Raw genomic sequence first — 18,930 nt, forward strand, 5'->3', positions numbered from 1 at the left:
TTTGAAACAATTTCTCATTTGGTAACCAAGATAGGTTTTGTTTACTTTTCGAGCACAGATGTGCAGCTGTTTTCAACAAGTTTGATAAAAAAAAACAGTGAAAAATATTCCCTTCTGTTTTGCCAAGTTTCCAGAATGGAATGATCAGGGTTGCAGGTGCAGAGGTATAGTAAGCTCTGGCCACACTTCAGTCTATTCAGTGGCTCGTGTCTGTCTGTTAAAACTGATTGCTGAAAGCCAAACACCTCATGCATTCTGTATGTAGGACCTTAACCCCCGAGTATGAGCTCAAACATTTACACCACTGGATAAAAAAAAATCATATTGATTGCTCGGCCCCGACTGGAAAGGGCATTGCTAACACGAAATAATTACAGGAAAGAGCAAGTTAGTGCTGTTTACAATATTTTAAACACGGTTTTTATTCATATTTTATAGTTTCTCTTTTTTAATATAAAATATGATTCGCTTTACTGGAGCGAAGAACGTTCAACCAACATTTTCCGAGGCAGCTCCCGACTTTGCATACACAAAAATAAAGATCTCTATAAGAAATAATGATCGATCAATGTTTATTTGCTGAATTAAGTCCTATTTTGTTTCTGTTTGAATTGTTATGAAAAGAAAGGATAACGGCGATGTAAAACCTATTTCTATCACACAAACAGACAAAGTTTGGAAATGTCTAAAAAGGAATGCAAAAATAAAACAAAATATAAATGCAAAAGTGTTACTTCAAAAATGTGACAAAAAAGAAATGAGCCATTGTTCGGGAGAATTCGAACAATCTTAGTATACAGTCACATTTAAGGAGAGAGATTGTGTCCGTAATGGAGGTGCAGCTAGGGAGGGATTCATTTCTACATTTTGATTGAAGGGGCAATCAGTATTGGAGCGAATTTACTGTATTCTTGATTTGTAATTTGTTTGAGATATAGAGACATATACATTCAAGTCAAAATGTGGGACATATTTTTTTTCTCCCTTCCTGTTCTGTACGCATCTTAATTTGTCTCATATTCCATATTTTTTCAATTTGAGGGGTCAAAATGCCAACATGATTGCCCATAGACGAAAAGAAAAGTAAAATTTCGAAGGAATTTCTCATTCAGGTCACCCAACGCGAAATGACGATTATGCACTGTTCAATTGAACGAAATTAGATTTAAATTGAATTTGTTACAGTTCACTATTCGACGCCTGTAAACGACTTTGAAGGTTCCACCCTATGAAAAAGAAACATGGCATCAACCAGTTGAAACAAAATCGTTCGAATGTAATAATGAATTTGACTGTGAAGGTGGCGAATTCGGCTGGGAAAACCTATATGAATTAGTTGAAATAAATCTCAACAATCAGACTACAACAAACGTCTACGACTCATCAGTGTTTGGACATGTACATTCATTGTCTCATTGTGCTTGGACATCACTGTCACATCACAGCCATTTAATTGCACTGCTTTGGGGATCTGGTAGGCCTAGTCTTCACTCAAATGGACTGTATCACATAACACGTCCGAAAACGATCATATCTGTAACATTTCTCTCTCTTCTATTGCTCTGAGCAACATAATTTGTATGCCTAGCCAAACTCTTTTTTTGTGCCAATTTGCACTAACGACAATCCTGAATTCTTTCTCGATTGCTGCAACCTGTAACGAGACTACGCAGAAGGAACGTTCCAGTTCCCTGTAGAAACACGGTTGAACAGCCCACCATACCCCGTAGTAATCATCAACAAATTCTTGCGACATAAACTGGATGAAAGCCATGGCCCCTGTGCTATTCAAATTCAAAGGAGATGGTGGAAGCTTGTCTGAAGAATTCCCTTGCCCAAACTTGAGAAAACTTACAAAAAACTTGAGACTACAATGTAAACACCGATGAAAGTTAAAACTTATAAACTTAAAAAACCGACGGAATAAAAGGCGAGGAACGAGCGTCAATTTTCGTGCTGCGCTGTCACCAAATTAGAGAGTTGGGCTTAGTTTTTTATAGTGTATGTAAAAAGGAGACATCCTCTTTTGCTTATTGTTTGCCACAAACAGAATATACTTTGGTTGCTGAATGAAATCCCCGTAATGTAACCAGTTGACTTAAGTTCGTCTGTGGTTTGCCATCAAGATAATTTATGTCATACATTAGCGCTTGTAAACTTTGTTCTTTGTGCTTCTGCCGTAGCCCACACCTGGCAGCACTTAGCCTTTCGTCAAGGCCTTCGCGGCTGTGCTTATGTGTGTCTGCAAAGCGGCTTGACCGAAGACCAGAAGCACAGTGGCGTACCACTCGCCTGGTCTCATGTCCAGTCGCTTTGCAGTTACATACACACAGCCACGAAGGCCTTGACGAAAGGCTAGGTAGCACTGGGTTATTCGTCTGTGTTCATAGAAGCAATTGAGTTGCTGAGAGGGTTAAAGTATTTACTAATAAAGAGTCTTTCTTTCACCTGTCCCGACTCTGCAGTATATTATGCATTCTTTAAATACTGTACTTGAGCGCGCTCAAGCGTGAATTAGGTGTGCGATGCCCCAGTAAAAGAATGAACAGTGCCATTCGTGAAGTCAATTCATTCCAGATGTAGGCCTAGGTACATCTCTGCTTATTACATCAGCCCGCGTTAGTTTGCTTTAGTTTGACTTGTGGTCTCTGAGGCGTAGCTCTATGGGCGTGGCTCGGTTGCCTTAATGGCGGACTAGAGTGCTGCATGCATACAACACCAAATGGCCAACTCTCTGATGCCCTGATTAAATTAAGGTAAAACATATTTCATATTGAAACGTCGTCAGATCTGCGTGTATGCGCCCTGACCGTTGAGAAGAAACCCTTTCACCCCTTCAATCAACCAATGGATGAATTTTCTCATTTTTTTGTACACTTTGCGCTGTTGGACCTCACCGCAGAAACACTGCATAATGCATTATGCGGAAAGAATTCCATATACGAAGTTCACTTTTTAGGGAAATGTGCAGCACGTACAAAGTAAGAGTCCGATCTCGGCTAAGTAGGCTACTTTACAAAAATACTGCAGCTGCGCCGATGAATTTGGTCTGCAGACAGAATACAGTCTGAATCAATAAAGAATGAAGTCCGTAATTTCCTTAGGCCTTCGGCCCTCTTACACCGTCCCGGGAGCGCATAGTTGTGGGGACATCGATATTTCACCTATTTTCTGGGAACCAAAATCTTTAAAGTGCAGACTATCCAAACCGAAATCTGGCGTAAATAGAATGGGAAATGACGCTGCTGACACAAACCCTATAAGACTTGTAAGAAAAGTTCTGTTTTCCAAGTGAACGACTTGGTATTTTCCCTCCTGAATTTTTTTCCGGGACATGCTTTTGCTTTCTGACGGCTAATAGACTAGGTCGTTGTAGGGTATATACTTATTGCTGTCTGTATAGACTAATTCGATTAGACGCCATATTACTTGGCAAATCACGACACCCTATTGGTCGGAAAGGCATGCAACGCGCGCGTACCACCTGTCAACGCGGCGTTGCACCACCGCAGTAATGGCTTCTAATTCTGGTATTCGAATTACACTAAACAAATAACTAGGAGGGGCTCCCGAGTGGATAGTTTTAACGCTGCATTGATGCTTGGTAAATGCAAATCGCTTTCTTTTACGGATGTAATTATGGATCATTTACAATTTTTTAATAAGAATAATAAGCAGCAAAAAGTGAAAGGTTTATTATTTCTATCTGTGTAAAGGCGTTTTGTTTTTAAAATTAAGGGATTAATTAACGGTAAAGTGAAGATATGATATCTATTATAAGAAGGAAATGTGTGGCCACTTTACAAAAAGCGTACGACAGCTATAAAAAAGCTGGAACTTCAGAGCAAGTGTGCAAACACGCTGAAATTTTAATGTGGAAAAAACCCTGCAATCACCCTCGAAATAAATGCTTAAACAATTAGACTGATGAAAATGTGTAAACCATCTGTGCGTATGTTTTTGGAGTTTGTCACGTTCAGGTAATTGGAGTGACTGTCACAACATGTCACGTTTTGTTGAGAAGTGCGCTTTTCCTGGGGCGGTGACGCAGGACAATTTCCTGGCCCCACTAGGCCTGCAGGAAAGCACGGATGTATCAACAAAACTGTTTTCATACTTCAGGTACATGTAGATGGAAATGGGGAACAAAAATATATGGAATTTCACTGTAACTTCTTTGGCACAAAAGGAATGCTTTTTAAGACGTGGATTCCTCTATACATAATATACAGTTTATTTCACTTTCCTTAGTCACAAAGATACATATTACGTCTTTGTTTTTCATATACAACCGTTACATTTGCCAAAAGTAAAATAATCACATCAATTGCTAAATTTTGTAATTATAAAAACCCTTATTTTTTAAACTTTTAGACCTTTCTTCCTCTAACATTTTGCACCTTTTCATAAGTAACAAATTACAGGCCTATCATTAACGACAAAGGTATAAACATTCATGGTTAATTTATTTCTAATGGTTACATTTTTAAACAAGTTGGAGCAAATAATGGAACCTCGCAATCTGAACATTTTCTATTAACAACATGGGCCCAATGTATCCATCCCTTGAGTACTTAGTTCTGAAGTACGCCAGTGGGTAGCTTATTACAATAATTTATTCAAAAATACACAATAAATAGTACGGTTTCAATGGACCTTGGGAATCATAGTTGTCAAAGATATTTTTCCAAATAAAACCAAGAACCCCTAAAATTAGGAGCATTTCACGACTGAGCTAAAAGAGGCTATAAGGAGGGGGAGAGTGCAAAATTATAGCAACTTCAGCATAAATGTCGCACAGTTTCACATCCAGAAATTTCATCTTAAGGGCTCTTTGGAGCTGTATCAACTGGGGCATTTTGTCATTCGTGCTGTTTTGCCGGTAGAGGGTGCTATTTTCCTATATCGACTTCTGCATCATTGGATTTCACAAGATGATGTGACCTACCCTTCCAAACCCAGGCTGATGAATCAGGAGCCACCAACTGGAACTATGCACAGAGACAATGAAAAACTCCAGAACCCTAACTGCCCGTAACCATAAAAGCTTTCTACTCACCAAATTTCAAGTTTGCATGACTGTGAAAACATGAATGAGGAAGGAGTAAAAGTGGGAATTCATGTTTAATTTGAAAAACGTTTAGAGAACTTTTCCATACCATTCGAACGTATAAATGCCCCACCCTTGCAATGATGTCATTGAAAACTTTAAACAGATCAAATTGTATACAAGGGAACTAGCTGACACAAAGTTCCGGTTCTTTGCTATGACCGAGCAGGAGAAATGTTTTGCAAATCAAACTACATTTAACAGGCATAATTTACATTAAAAACGAATGCCAGATTGCATAAATCAAAACGTCAGACCTCAAAAAGGGGTTGTTCCTTTTAAACGTTTGGGAAAATCTGCAAACGGATTTGGAACTTTTTCCATTTCAACATTTAAGCGTCCCGTCCTTAGAAAGGAGATGTCAAATTTATCTACTTAAGCCTGGTTTGGGAGATGTTTGGTCACAACTGATGAAGCAAGCACAGGTTTTTTTCAACCATGTCACTGTGACAAACAATAATTGTGTACTTTTCAAATTTCTAAAAGTTACTGTACATGTGACAACTGCATCTGTAATTCAACTTGACTGTGGAAGTGGAAGACCCCCCCCCCCAAAAAAAATAAGTAAATAAATGGGAAAACTACTCAAGTTTGTAACTAAAATCTAAGGGTTAAGAAGAGAAAATTGTAAACCTCCCTCTCGCCAGTCTGAATGAGTGCTCCATGAATCTAGGCTGATGAATCAACCTAAGACACATACCACAGATGAGTAGAAGATAACATAAGAAACTCAAAGCTGGAAGATGTTGGACAAACAGGAAACAGAATTTCTAAGAATAATTATCAGATTAGTACAGACTTTGTTTACATGAGAATTCCTCTGGAGCCAGTGGGGGACCATGGTCCACTGAGCACCATAGGAATAGACTGCATCCATGTGTCGGCCATTTTGAATTGAAAGTAAAATAAAACTTTTCGTTTTGGGAACCTGAGGGTAAGCATAATAGCGACAAAATAAAAGTGCTTACAATTTTAGGCCAATCTTCATTTAGAATACTTTGAAATTTGCGATAAATTGTCTAAATGTTTTGAGCAGCACTGAAAAAAAAAGAGATTTGGAACCCTAAAATAGTTTGGCACCACTCCCTTAACCAATTAGATTGAGTACAATGAATTCAAGGAACAAGCTAAATAAAGTAAATAAATAAAAAGATTCTGTAGAGGGTTTGCATGGCTGCCATCTTGAAGGCCAGTGCTTTTGTTATGCAGGGTATGCACATAGGAACAAAAGAACTGCCCTACAAGATGGCTACCACGCAAAGCCTCTATTTAAGCACACACGTAGACAAAGTGTGGGGTCATCAGGACATGAGCCTATTAACCATCTTCTACTCTTTACATGGAAGAAGGCACATCTCCGTTCAAAACAGTTTGGGTATTTTAATGTCACTAAAAATGTCCTTGTTATATAACCACTGGAAAATATCAGACATCTAGTATTACAAACAAGCACTGCGTCTGTATATTCTCAATCTTGACTAGAAAATTATACGCTTACAGCAAAGCCAACAAAATGACCCTGTGTGATGTTCCATGAAATAATCACTATGAATGGAGTGACCGTTGGAAACGTCCACCTTAAACCCTCAAAATGACTCTGTAAAACTAAAGACTGGAGGAAAAGTAAAATGACTTCACAGTGGGACACTCAAAACAAGCACCTTCAGTAAGCCAAAAAAAATTGTCCTGCTTCCGATTACTTGACCCAACCTTGAAAAATCAAGCATAGCTGATCTTATTAATCCAAAATAAAACAAAAGCCGATGGCCTAAACACCAGAATCTAAGTTTGCATACATGTACACTATCCTGGGTTTTTTGAAGTTTCTTCTGGCCAGTTTGAAAATGTTTGTGGCTACAACCATTTTCGTTTTGAACTCAAGACAGAGAGGTTATGCGTTGCAGGTGTCTCCATGGAGTCTCAGAGGCTGCTTTTGTTACTTTGATTTAAATATTACGAATGCGCAAAGGTTTACTCGAGCCTGTACTAGTTATACAAAGCTCTTAACCTCTTGAGAACGCATTAACGCATAACCACTGTTGATCAAGCCGTGATAAGCAGCATTAATATGGGGTCGGCAAACAAGTCTGTTATGGTCACTTTTCAACAAATTAACAGTTCATCACACTGCTTACCCCTCCTCAATCCTCCAAAAACCTTCCAAATCCTTCAGACAGTTTTGGAGGATTAAAGGTGAATGGTAAAAGTGCATGGCTGATTGCGAAGGATGCCATGAGTGAAGGTTGTGGGTTAGACCTTGTGTTGTTCTTGCTCAGTCATGCATAAAGTCTGCCCGGTATTTCTTTTGAATTAACCGCACTGCTCAAGAATGCCATTCGCACTGCCTCAACATAATGACAGGAATTGCTGAAGGATTTTGTAGGATTGAGGCAGTAGGCACACCTCCAAAGTAACATTTTCAAGAAAGGTTGGAGGATTCTGGAGGATTGAGGAGGGTTCCAGCAAAAAGGGCTTAGGGGGTTTGGGCTAATATCTTCGGCTAAAATGTATTAGATTAACCCTAACAGTCCCAAATCCTCCAATTTCAATACAATTTTACATACACACCTAGGGGGTTAGGGTTAAAAAAAACTCAGTGAAAATAAAAATGAAGAACAGTGATTTCAGCCACCTGCCCAATTTTGCAAAGTAACAGGAAACAAAACTTTTTTTTGGCTTGGCCCCATTCTCCCATCAGTAAAAATCCTTTGGCTTTTTCCCAAATTACTGAGATGTCGTCGGTTGATGCTTCTCTCGCTTGTATTTCATATCCGATCCCAGAAGTTGATATTGATAGGGTAGTAAACGTAGGCGTAATACTCTTGTTGGCTCATCATCAGGCCGGGGATGTCGTAACCAGACTAAGAAGACGGCAAGGAAATAACGCATGTTAAAAGATTGATGTAAGGTAATAATTTTCTTCAAGCCCTTGAAAATGTTCCTTTGTCTTTCAGACAAACTTCCCTCGTAATTTTTGTTTTTGCTGATTTAAAAGGTATTTTGGAATAGAAAAAAAAACCGACCAAAAACAATGATGCTGAAGCTGTTGTGTAATCCACCTTGAGCAGAAGCACCCCCTCATTGGTTGAAAAGACTCATATGGGCCAGAGTGTTCATTTTGTTGGTATCGATGCGACAGTAACGTATGCATTTCATGGTGGTTCGTGAACCAGTGAAGTTCAGTTCTGACCAAAGGAGCCTCTGTTGCTAAGAATAGCGCCCTCTCTTGGTACAGCTCAAGGCCTACTCAGGAGACTATTGAGCTTCATGCAGTGGTACGGTGATTTAAAGCCTGGTTTATTGAGTGGTTGGTAGTTGGACCAGGTGGCTTTCTGCTGGACGACGTGTAGACACACACAATTTTCCTCATTGTTCCATGGAGAATGTTTACGCTCATTTAAGATTTTTTTTTTAATTTCTGCAGTTGACGTATTAACACGTCCTGCTTGGTTGGGTCAAAGTGCAATTGCGAGGTTAGAGAATGTATGGGTAAAAAACCCCACCCCCAGCAGCGTTTTCGGGGTAAAAATCTGACGTTAACTGATAATAGGGGAGCCAGGTAGGTGAAGTGGCTCTCTCCTCGCCTTGAATCCCACCTAGGTCAGCAGGTGGATTGGGTTTTCAGTCCCTGCCTGATTCCATGGGTTACCCTGGAATATTTATCCAGGGTTTTCCTCTTATCTCTAACAGAGGGTTTGCATGGCTGCCATCTTGCAGGCCTGTGCTTTTGTTCCACAGGGTATGCGCAAAGGAGGTTTCCCTGTGGAACAAAAGAACTGCCGCGCAAGATGGCTTCCACGCAAAGCCTCTATTGGCGCTGAATGCGCGGCTGGACAAACAGAAATAAATGCATCATAGACTCACATCTGTGGCAGTCCCGGCGTTGCTGTCAAGGTGGGCGTAGAGTACAGCCAGGTTCTCTCTCAACTTCTTGTGGGATTTCTTGAATGGCTGCAGGAGCATAGGCTGGAAGTTGACTGGCAGGCCATACCTAAAATGAGTCATCATTAACAGTCATTAAATCACATGCCAGTTTTGAAGGCCATTTCTAAAGTCCATTTTTGAAGACCATTTCTGACGGCCATATCTAAGGGCTAATTTTTGAGAAAAATGAATGAGACAGTTTTTGAGGCTAGGCGATAAAATCGCTTGTGGATACCATTTAGGATTCATTTTAGGAGGTCAGAAATTTGTTTGAGTGATTATATTTTTGCAGGCCAGTTTGAGAACCACCTTGAAGGCCCAAGAGAGCTTACTACCTGACAAAGTTGATATTTGACATTTAAACCTAACAGCCTGGAGTGATATACTAGCAATCTTCCGTGTCCTTGTAAATCCCAACGCCACATATACTGCCGTAAACTGCACTTAAACAGTTGGACTTTGCTTATTTGTGGTATGCCTAATCCCACAGTCAGTCCACCAGCGCAGTACTCATCCTGACAGATTTCAACAAACCCTGGCGTTGGAGTTGGGCTGGTTTGGGACCATTGGGGTCACCAGTTGATATAAGATGCTATGATGTGACATTAGTTAACACTGGTTGATATTAGTTGACATAAGCTGACAGGTAACGTTAGCTGACAGAAGTTAATATTAGCTGACATGTAACATTAGCTGAGAGAAGTTACTGTTAGCTGACCTTGACATTAGCTGACAGAAGTTACTATTAGCTGACACTGACATTAGCTGACAGAAGTTACTATAAGCTGACATGTAACATTAGCTGACAGAAGTTACTATTAGCTGACATTGACATTAGCTGATATAAAGTTGACATCAGGCGACATCTTGTAACATTAGCTGATTGACATTAGCTGACAATAGTTGATATTAGCTGGTATCTGTCGATGCAGCCCTACCTGAGGACTGACTCCACAAAGACTCGAAGCGCCTTGACATGGATCCATGCCATAAATGCCTCGCTGAAGTTGATCTTCAACCATCTCACCAGGGGTCCCTGCAGTCCAAACACACTGAAATTTATCACTGGGGGCCACTAATTCAGTAGAAAGAACTGGTCGACAGTTTTGATCTTTGTTCTTGAGCAAATCCACACATTCAGTTCAGACCTTTTTAGATCATCACAAGACCGACACAAGGCCTCCAGTCTGAATTCAAGTCACAAGCTATTCCAATGAACTGCAACAAAAGCATTCCTTTGTCGCTGTTCACCCTGTTACTTATGACTGGTCATGTGACTGCTCATGTAATTATCTCAGCTACAACTTGCCACTAAGTGATATGAAACAAAGGTGAGGAAAACCAACGCACCCAACTCGAGCCATTTTTTAATCCCTTTCGGAGGCATTATTTTCAACTCACATATTGCCTCTTCTTGTCTGCTGCCAATTTGTTGAGTTCGTCTTTCCCAGCCGCCAGGGCCTGCTCGTTATACGTAAAATCTCGCACCGTAAATCTGTATACAAAACACGGACAGAATCTAGTTACTGTTTGGGCCTTTGCCAAGTAGGAAAAACAGTTTCTCAAGTAGGTTTTTACAGGAACCTCTCTTATGAGCCTTGAGCTGGACCAAGAGAGGGCGCAAACGTTCTTAGCAACAGATGCTCCTGTGATTGGGACTGAACTTAGCTGGTTAAACGACTATAAAATGCATGCGTTGCAGTTGCATCGCTACCAGCCAAATGAACACTCCTCAGTAACCTGGCTCAAATCAACTGATGAGGGGGCGCTTCTGCTCGAGGCAGATAGATTTTAGCCTTGCATTTTGAGCCAAATACTTAGTTTGAAACATATCAAAGATAAAAGTATTTTCAAAAGTAAAAAAAAAAGCCAAAAAAGGAACCCCAAACAATGACCCAGCCTTGGAACGAGGAAAGGAAAAGAAACTCCTTCTTTTACTTGGCCTCTGCTCTGCCCTTTGGAAGAAACTATGCCGAACGTCTGAGAAATCTTCCACTTTGTAAGAAAAAACCACGAAAAAAACTTGGAACTTAAACTTCCGAGGAACACCAAGCCCCATTAAAAGTAACAGTGGACAGAAGTTTTCCTTGATCCTGCAAAATCCTACAAAATCTTGCATCTGATTTGAAAAGATCAAGGAGGGTTGAAAAGGGTCCCTCTGTTGTTAGCGTGAGCCCCCTACCTGTTTTCCCTGGCGTGAAGCTTGTACTCGTCCACCACTTTCTGGAACAAAGTCACCGTGAACAAACCATGTTCTGTATCCTCATAAATCTTCCTGTTTAAGTGGAGGAAAGTAATCTAACAAATATGTGGCTATAACAGATAAAAATTACTGGCATTCTCAAGTGTTTGTCAACGTTCATGGGCATAACTTTGTCATGAACTTTTTCTTCGATTGATTTCATTTTTACTCTCGGGCTCCCAAAATGAAAAGCTAACGTCCTTTTCAAATGAACACAGCCGACCGGTGAATAATGCAGACTGCACTGAACGAAAAACAGAAAGGAGTTCGTTTCTCACCTCAGGTTCACAAATTATTTCAATAAAATGGTCAAAAAGTAGAGACTGCCTGTTTCTTGGAAAAATCAACTCCAGCAAAAGTGTTTCAAGTATTTTAATATCTGTTTTGATGACAGGTGGTTAATCAGGCAATTCCTTGTATGGGAAAACGTGCTGGGTTAATGTGTACCTTCCAGGCTACACAAAAAATTTGACACTAACTTTGAAAGCACACTGTCAGAAGGAAAAACGTACGTGTGCTTTTCGCCTTTTTCAAGAGGATTTGAGAACACTGGGGCCATTTTTGTCTCTCCGACTTCATAACTAACTTTCACAAATGTTGAAAAATCAGCTGCACGGGCAACGGGATCCGAACCCAAGCCCTTCTGATAACAAGCACAGATGCCTCTAATATACGATTGCTCAACTTGTCACGTCAAGTTTAAGTAACTATGGAACTGTCTGATTTACCTCGATGACTTTGGGACGACCATGTCAGCCAGTTTCTCGTATTTCACCTCCCACTCTTGAAACGATGCCCTACAAGGACGGGATAAAATGTGACAAACAAAACAGGAAAAGAAAATCAAAACTTGAAAAGCTCATATGATGGAATGCAGACAAACAAACAAGTTCACTAGCACGGTATCGAAACTTGGCTAAAACGGTCCGCCCTTGACCTGGCAATGTGATAGGAACAGAAATTCACTTGACCCCGCCTAAGAAAAGGGACTTTTTGGACCTTGCTGGAGTTTCACTAGAAGCCGCTTCATATTTCAGGCGAATGTGAAAATGAAAAAAACTTGACTTTGCAGAACATTTACTCTGAAGTTTGCTGGTGTCGGAAAGTGTTCTGCTTTTGCAAATTTGCAACCCGACTATTTGATCGGACGTCACAGTTTCACGTTCATGCTCCCTTTTGTGCTTAGCAGAAACTCAGCCTTCAGAACAAGACACTTAAAGCTTTCATTTTGCCACTGATGGTGCATGAAGCCTTAACCCTCAACCTCCTCAATCCTTCACCTGTTGGAGGACTGAGGAGTGTTAGGGTTAAAAGGATCATAGAAAGATTTTACAAAAACCCTTGACATTGTACCTTTGGGTTTCAGGTAACCATATTTGAAACTTTTGTTTAGTTATTTTCACTCATATTTTGGAGCTTTTGGGGTTTTTACGCTAAAGACATTTGTACATTCATAAGCAAAACTATGTCATCTAAGGCAATGTATCTTTAAGTTGCTCCGATTTAAGCACAGAAAATTTCTATGGCAGATTTCATTTCCTTTGGCAATTCATTGTTGTGTTAGTATATGGCAATGAGCTAGCAAGCAACCTGTCCACAGAAACGTTTTCAGAGAGCAAATTAGGAGATTTGAACATGAAATCATGCAAAGTAAACCATGTCTTCCTGGATTTACATCAGAGCAAAAGCGCCCTCACTTGTTCAGAAATGCTTGGTCAATTTTAAATGTTTAAAAAAATGCACTTTTCAGTTCACATAACACAAAAAGTCTTCATACAGTGAAGAAAGATTCATTCCATAGATCCTTAAACATTGAACACTTCTGGTTTGAGCAATATTTCGGCAAGTACATGTACTTAAATTAAAATGCCCACCGGCATGAGTCAACGACCTCACTTACTTTGGAACTACGACAAGAAGAGTGACCAGATACTCAGAATTGGAAATAAAATCCTCCTTCTTGACTAGGTCTCCAAGGTTACGGGTCAGTAAACTTCCCCTGTGAAGGACAAAGAAAGATATCACAGTTTCCTTGCTTTGCAGGCTTTTAAACATATCGTTAAGAGTGCGCCACCACATTGCAACACATTCTCCAATCATAATGTGCGAAACTGGTCAACCCTTTTCAAACGCGTATTGGGTCGGCAAATTTTGCGCATTGTGATCGGCCAACTCATTGCAAACTCTTGGTGGCGCACTACTGTGAAAAGGCCGTATTGTACAATAACAGGATTGGTTAACAATTTTACTTACAGAGTATCTATTCTATTTCAACTACGATGCCAAACCAAATGAGATGTCAGTTCTGTACGCAGTCAAAACCTTCACAAGACCAGTCGCAAGTAGCAGGGTGCACGATGACAAAAGGAATGCTTTTGTTGCAGTTCATTTGAAAAGCTTGTGACTTGAAGTCAGACATGGAGGTCTTACGTTGGTCTTGCGGTGGTCTTGCGGTGGTCTCATGGGGTCAACTACAACATTGTGATATCTCAGAACAACTAAATGTGTTTTTTTCTCTGCCAACTCAAATATTTATCACTGTCTCTTTAGGTGAAGAATTGGTTACATACGTTGCTTTTCTCTCCAAAGATTGTAAGGTGCCTTTAAGGTTGTTGTATGCGGAAGCTTTGGTTTTCAAATCACCATCCATTTGAGTGACTTGCTGTTAAAAAACAAACAAAACAAAAAGACCAGCAACCTGTGAGTTCAACAGAATCTGAGTTCTTACTGTAAACAAGGTTATTTGCTGCACTACACGAGCACAGAATGTCGCCATTGTGGAGTGTAATGTAGTGGTTACTAATTCATGAGAGGGCCAGGGGTTCAAATCTAGCTGCTGCCCACAGGTTGTGTCCTTGGGCAAGCTATTTTACCCCGACTTAACTCTCGTCACCCTGGAGTATCAATGGGTACCAGCATTAGCTGTGGACTGACCTATGAGGGACCAGTGTTCCATTGTATTGTAACAAATTCTGCATCTTGATATCTGAAATTTTCAAAAAAGCGACAATGAGATAAGACATGTTGCACAAATCTTGACCAAATGACCACCAAAGATCAGCGTTTGTTAAGTTGGGTTTGCAAAGGACTATGGCTGGGGATCTTGTTAAAAAAAATGGGTATTTCTGGTCCAATATAGCACAGTGCCTGTAGCGAGTTTGTAATGAAACAATACCCTCAGTCCCTCAGTAAGTGGTCGAGAGGTTACCTTGGAAATAATTTCAGTGATGTTCTTCAGGGGTTGCTTGATGGGATACTTGGCAAGGTCCCACTGGAACCGAGTAACGTACGATGTCAGGTCAACTACGGGTAAGCACATACGTTAACAGAGGTGGCAGGTGAAAGTCATTATGGGTGAATTATGCCATACAGTGAGAAAATGTGACATTTGATTACATCTCTCACAGATTGACAGTTTGATTGAATATTTGTCAAAGTAACACAAGCCATTTATTTACATGTAGCTTTTTCAGAAATTTTGACGCTTTAAGAAACTAAATGAAAGCTCTTTAGACCACAGATTGACAAAATAGAAATATCTCTGGAATGAGATTTGCTCATCACCTTCATTCCCTCCTCACTTCAATATTTGGCGGTAAACTGGGCACTTGAAAGTGTTGGACTAGAACAATCATTAGTGTGACATCGATACGGGGGATTGACAATGTAGCGCACTAAGAGTTTGCCGCAGACGGGCCGCTTTTCAATTTTACAGTTGACATGCTGCTGCGATTAAGCGCACTTTGTACGTAATTTGGGATATTTCATTGATTAAGGCCTTCCCTGTACCACACACCATCACTTTGACTACCTAATGACCATTTGCAATAGACGGTTTCAAATTTTCAACCAAGATAAGTTAACGAATGAGACTTTGTCGACTTTTTATCCCATAATGCACTGTGAAAAGGCCTCGCCAGGACCACCTCTTGGTGGCACACTGCATTGTGAATCGCCCATGGTAACATTTCAAAATTGGTTGCCAGAAAAAAGTCTCTGGTTTCTGGTCAGCATGCGCGTCACTGTAAACCTGTGCGTTGGCAAAATTTTAAAAAATTTATTTGGTATAAAACAATGTCCGAAAATGGCTAAACTTGCTCAATGGACTGGAATCCTGCTACTGTGTATGATGGAGTAACAGGTACAGTAAAGGAGTCCCTCTTGTTCCCCAAACATTTAGTCGGGCACTCTTTTTCAGATGACTTCATTTCTGTATTATACATTTACATCTGGGAACCAGACAAACAATGTGGTCTTATGCCCAGTGTGCATGCACAAGCTAAAAATGCTTCTAAAAAGTGAAAAGTGCGGGCACCAGTCTATTTTAGTGTTGGTAGCAGCCAATGTTACGTGCACATGCAGTTGTGATGGACATTGCACTTTATACCCACATTTCCAGAAAAAAAAGTTAGAGTAAAAAAAAGCTGCGTCGCCGCACCACGTTTGGATCTAGCTCCTGACAAGAAAGTGGGGACTTTTGGGAGGCCTTATACATGTATTAAGCTGATGCTAGGGTATACCTCCATTTGCTGTGAGGTTTTCCGCCAGTCTGTCTTTCGTGTCCTCCAAGACCTCGCCAAGGTAGTGTGCTAGCTTCCGGGCGACGCTGTAAAAGGGAACCATAGATCAGTTGAGGCCAAGTGAACAAATGTGTCATGAATTGTGAGAATCCATGAATTTTTCAAAATCTTTGTTAATTTCATCAGAGAGGAGATGTTGGCCACGGTTTCCAAATGCGACCACAAGTAGGCAAAGTGACATCACTGACCTTTCAACGTACGCATCCAGCTTTCCCAGCTCATCCGACAGCCCGACAAGGACATCCAACGTTCCAACTTTGAGGTCGGGGATGTTGAACTTGTTATTCATAGACATTGCCGTGGGCTTGGAGGTCACATTGTTTAGTTTCTCCCAGGTCTGTTGGCAAGTTTTGTCCCCCGGAGCTGAAATCAGCCAAAACTCTGTAAGACTCATCTGTAATGAGAAAATAAAGTCAACAGGCAAATTAGCCTTACTACGGCCAAAAATACAACGCTAGAAATAATGCGCGACAAATTTGACAATGTGGCTAGTACCCTGCTACTGGTGTGCAATATCCTTCTTCATATTGGTGACAGGTGGGCTCTAAATAGACAGAATCTTTAATGACAATTTAAGAAAAAACATTTAGGTAAGAATTCCAGATATATATTTATCCAGATATGGACACCGTTTGACTCAATGTGCAAAACCCATATGACAGGGGGCAGAAAAATTCTAAGCAGATACATCAATATTTTCCCTGCCAAATTTGACTGTTTAGATCATGTTATTGCTTTGATGTGGCTAAAAGGCACATGTCACTGCAGGGAAAAATGAGGGAAGTCCGTATATGGAATTCTTTCCAAACTTTGACGACAAATCAACATTGTTTCAAGTTGTCTTGCTGCACTGTGATCAATGACTTTTAGACATGTTAAATCTACCACATTTTTTGAAAATGCGACCAGCTGTTATCAGAAGTGAAAATCCAATAACGTAACCTGTATGTGTAGAAAGGAATAGATGTAATTGGGGCAATGTTGCATCCTGCCTCCTCTGTAATTCCGAATGTCTAATACATGTACTCTATGCTAATTGTTTTAAACCTTTGATCTGTTTACAGTGTACGTTTGACCTTAGATAGATGTGCATGCGACCTTAGATACCTTGACCTAAGATACCTTGACCTAAGATACCCATGTAGATGTACCTTGTGCTCTCAGAGGTACCGCAAAGGATTATTGGGCAATCTTATTACATGTGTGAGACAGGCAAGAATGGAGTGTCATGATCTGAAACTGTCTTTTACCTAATCCTAAATGAAAGCCCGAGTGAAGGCAAGCCAATCTGTATCAAACAACTCTGAAAGCCAAATTGTATGATTTTCACCACCAAGAAACCGTTTTATTAAGTACCTTCATCGCTCTGGTAGAACTGAGATGAACTGTGTGATTAATATTGTTTGCGTTGGATTCAAGACTCAAGCGGCAGAACTCTGAGTTATTACGGAGCATTTAGGGCTCGAGTATGAAGACTAGATTGACCTCTGAACTAAAATAACAGACAATAACTGCGGACATAATATCCACTTTTTCATCATTTATCATCTCAACTGAAAAGACATGAATCTGGGGCTGAGAAAAATTTCCAAACTTGCTTACAGTACTTAGAAAATGTTCTTCACTCCCTGTACACACTTGCTGAGTGGCAGTCAGAATGTAATATTCTTTACAACTTGAGTTTCAAGGCCTGTTTGTTTTACATTCATGTAGATTTGTATTGCAATCAGTGATTCAACGTTGGTTCACTGACTCCAGAAGCCGCCTATGGATAGCACGAACTAGCTTGGGATCACTGATCGAGATTCAGATCCGTGGGAAACAAACAGGCTCTAAATTTTCATGACATTTAATGTTAAGCATGTCATAATGTTAGCATGGTTAGCGTGGTTAGGCCAGACAATTCTTGTGATCGGTCATTCGAGAACTTCTGTACATTATTGAATAGCACAAAGGGTAAATTTGCCCCTTTGCCGTGTGTTAAAAGTCCATAGTGACAACACGCTGACCGCGAGTTTAAACCTCGAATGTAAGTCTAGATCAAGAAACACTTAGTCACAAAATAACAGCCTTCCTACATGTCCTAGGCCTAACAGTAACCAGGCATGACAGAATTTCAAAAATGTGAGCAATGATCAATCACTCAATGAACATGCCAAATAAATATGCCGTGATCACGTGATAATAATAGGCCTGTATAAAGCTTGTTACCATTAATTACAATGTTAGTCTAGCATATCGGCATCTCATGACATGCACGGCAAAGACAGACTGAGCTCCGTCATGTCCGTGCACGCGCACCGTGTCGGAACACACTTACCTGTTACCGACTCTTTTTCCAGCCACTTGCCGATGATCGATCAAGAAAAACACCTTCCGGCATGCGTTTATTATTTTTCAAAAGAAATTGATAAAAATTGAGAAAACAGTTCAATTCATACCTTGATTTCGTCACTTTTCAGTTACGGACAAGGGCAAAAACGCAGCCTCCGTGCGCTGAGTAATAACAAATTATTTCTTCGACTGGTACCAAAACAGCACATTAACAGGAACTCGACGACTAAAGGCGGGTACCAAACGCTGACTCGACTCGAAACAGTCCGTTCACGTGACGGGAATGACTATTTCCTATTTTTGGAAGAATGCGCTTTTCAAGGCAAGCTCTAGATGAAAATAAATCTACACAGGATTGAGTTCACTGTGTCAGTTCAAACAAACAGGATCTTGCAGTTAATAAAAAGGTTCCCATCTTGAAGAAAGAATATGTCTTTTCTCTATTTTACGGGCTTCTTAAATGGATTCCCATGAACCAATAACACCCCTAGTCGAAAAATGAAGTATGCCACCCCAAAATAGAACAGTTTAGATTAGTGGGTCGACGGTCATGGGCATGAGCCCCCCCTCCAGTCAGAGATGTGAGAGTATAAAACCAGGATCAACTCTGAAAAGATCTCATTGTCAACACCGAGCAGACAAAAGTATAGTGTAAACCATATGTGACTTCAAATTCACCAAGCAATAACTGTAAATTCAGCTGTAATGGCTGGCCTCAACATTCACACCAGAGACAACCA

At 40.4% G+C, this 18,930-nt stretch overlaps 1 protein-coding gene across 2 annotated transcripts; it reads right to left on the minus strand.

Annotated features, from left to right (window-relative positions):
• Positions 1-4,210: 4,210 nt before the first annotated feature.
• LOC110982357 (V-type proton ATPase subunit C 1-A-like) lies at positions 4,211-18,404 on the minus strand. Of its 2 annotated transcripts, none has more exons than XM_022240706.2 (12): positions 18,298-18,404; positions 16,045-16,250; positions 15,797-15,882; positions 14,485-14,579; positions 13,847-13,938; positions 13,177-13,275; positions 12,005-12,073; positions 11,217-11,309; positions 10,436-10,529; positions 9,973-10,070; positions 8,975-9,101; positions 4,211-7,971 (listed from the first exon to the last, which is right to left on the minus strand). In XM_022240706.2, exons 2-12 carry the CDS (start codon positions 16,248-16,250, stop codon positions 7,876-7,878), a joined length of 1,155 nt encoding a protein of 384 aa, XP_022096398.1. In that variant the 5' UTR covers positions 18,298-18,404; the 3' UTR covers positions 4,211-7,875. The 2 variants fall into 2 exon arrangements, with proteins under 2 accessions (XP_022096398.1, XP_022096399.1); XM_022240707.2 differs by having other exon boundaries at positions 18,177-18,317.
• Positions 18,405-18,930: the final 526 nt, after the last annotated feature.

The sequence above is a fragment of the Acanthaster planci genome, linkage group LG21, assembly GCF_054643075.1.
Source record: "Acanthaster planci isolate LZ-2023a linkage group LG21, COTS_SCS, whole genome shotgun sequence".
NCBI lineage: Eukaryota > Metazoa > Echinodermata > Asteroidea > Valvatida > Acanthasteridae > Acanthaster > Acanthaster planci.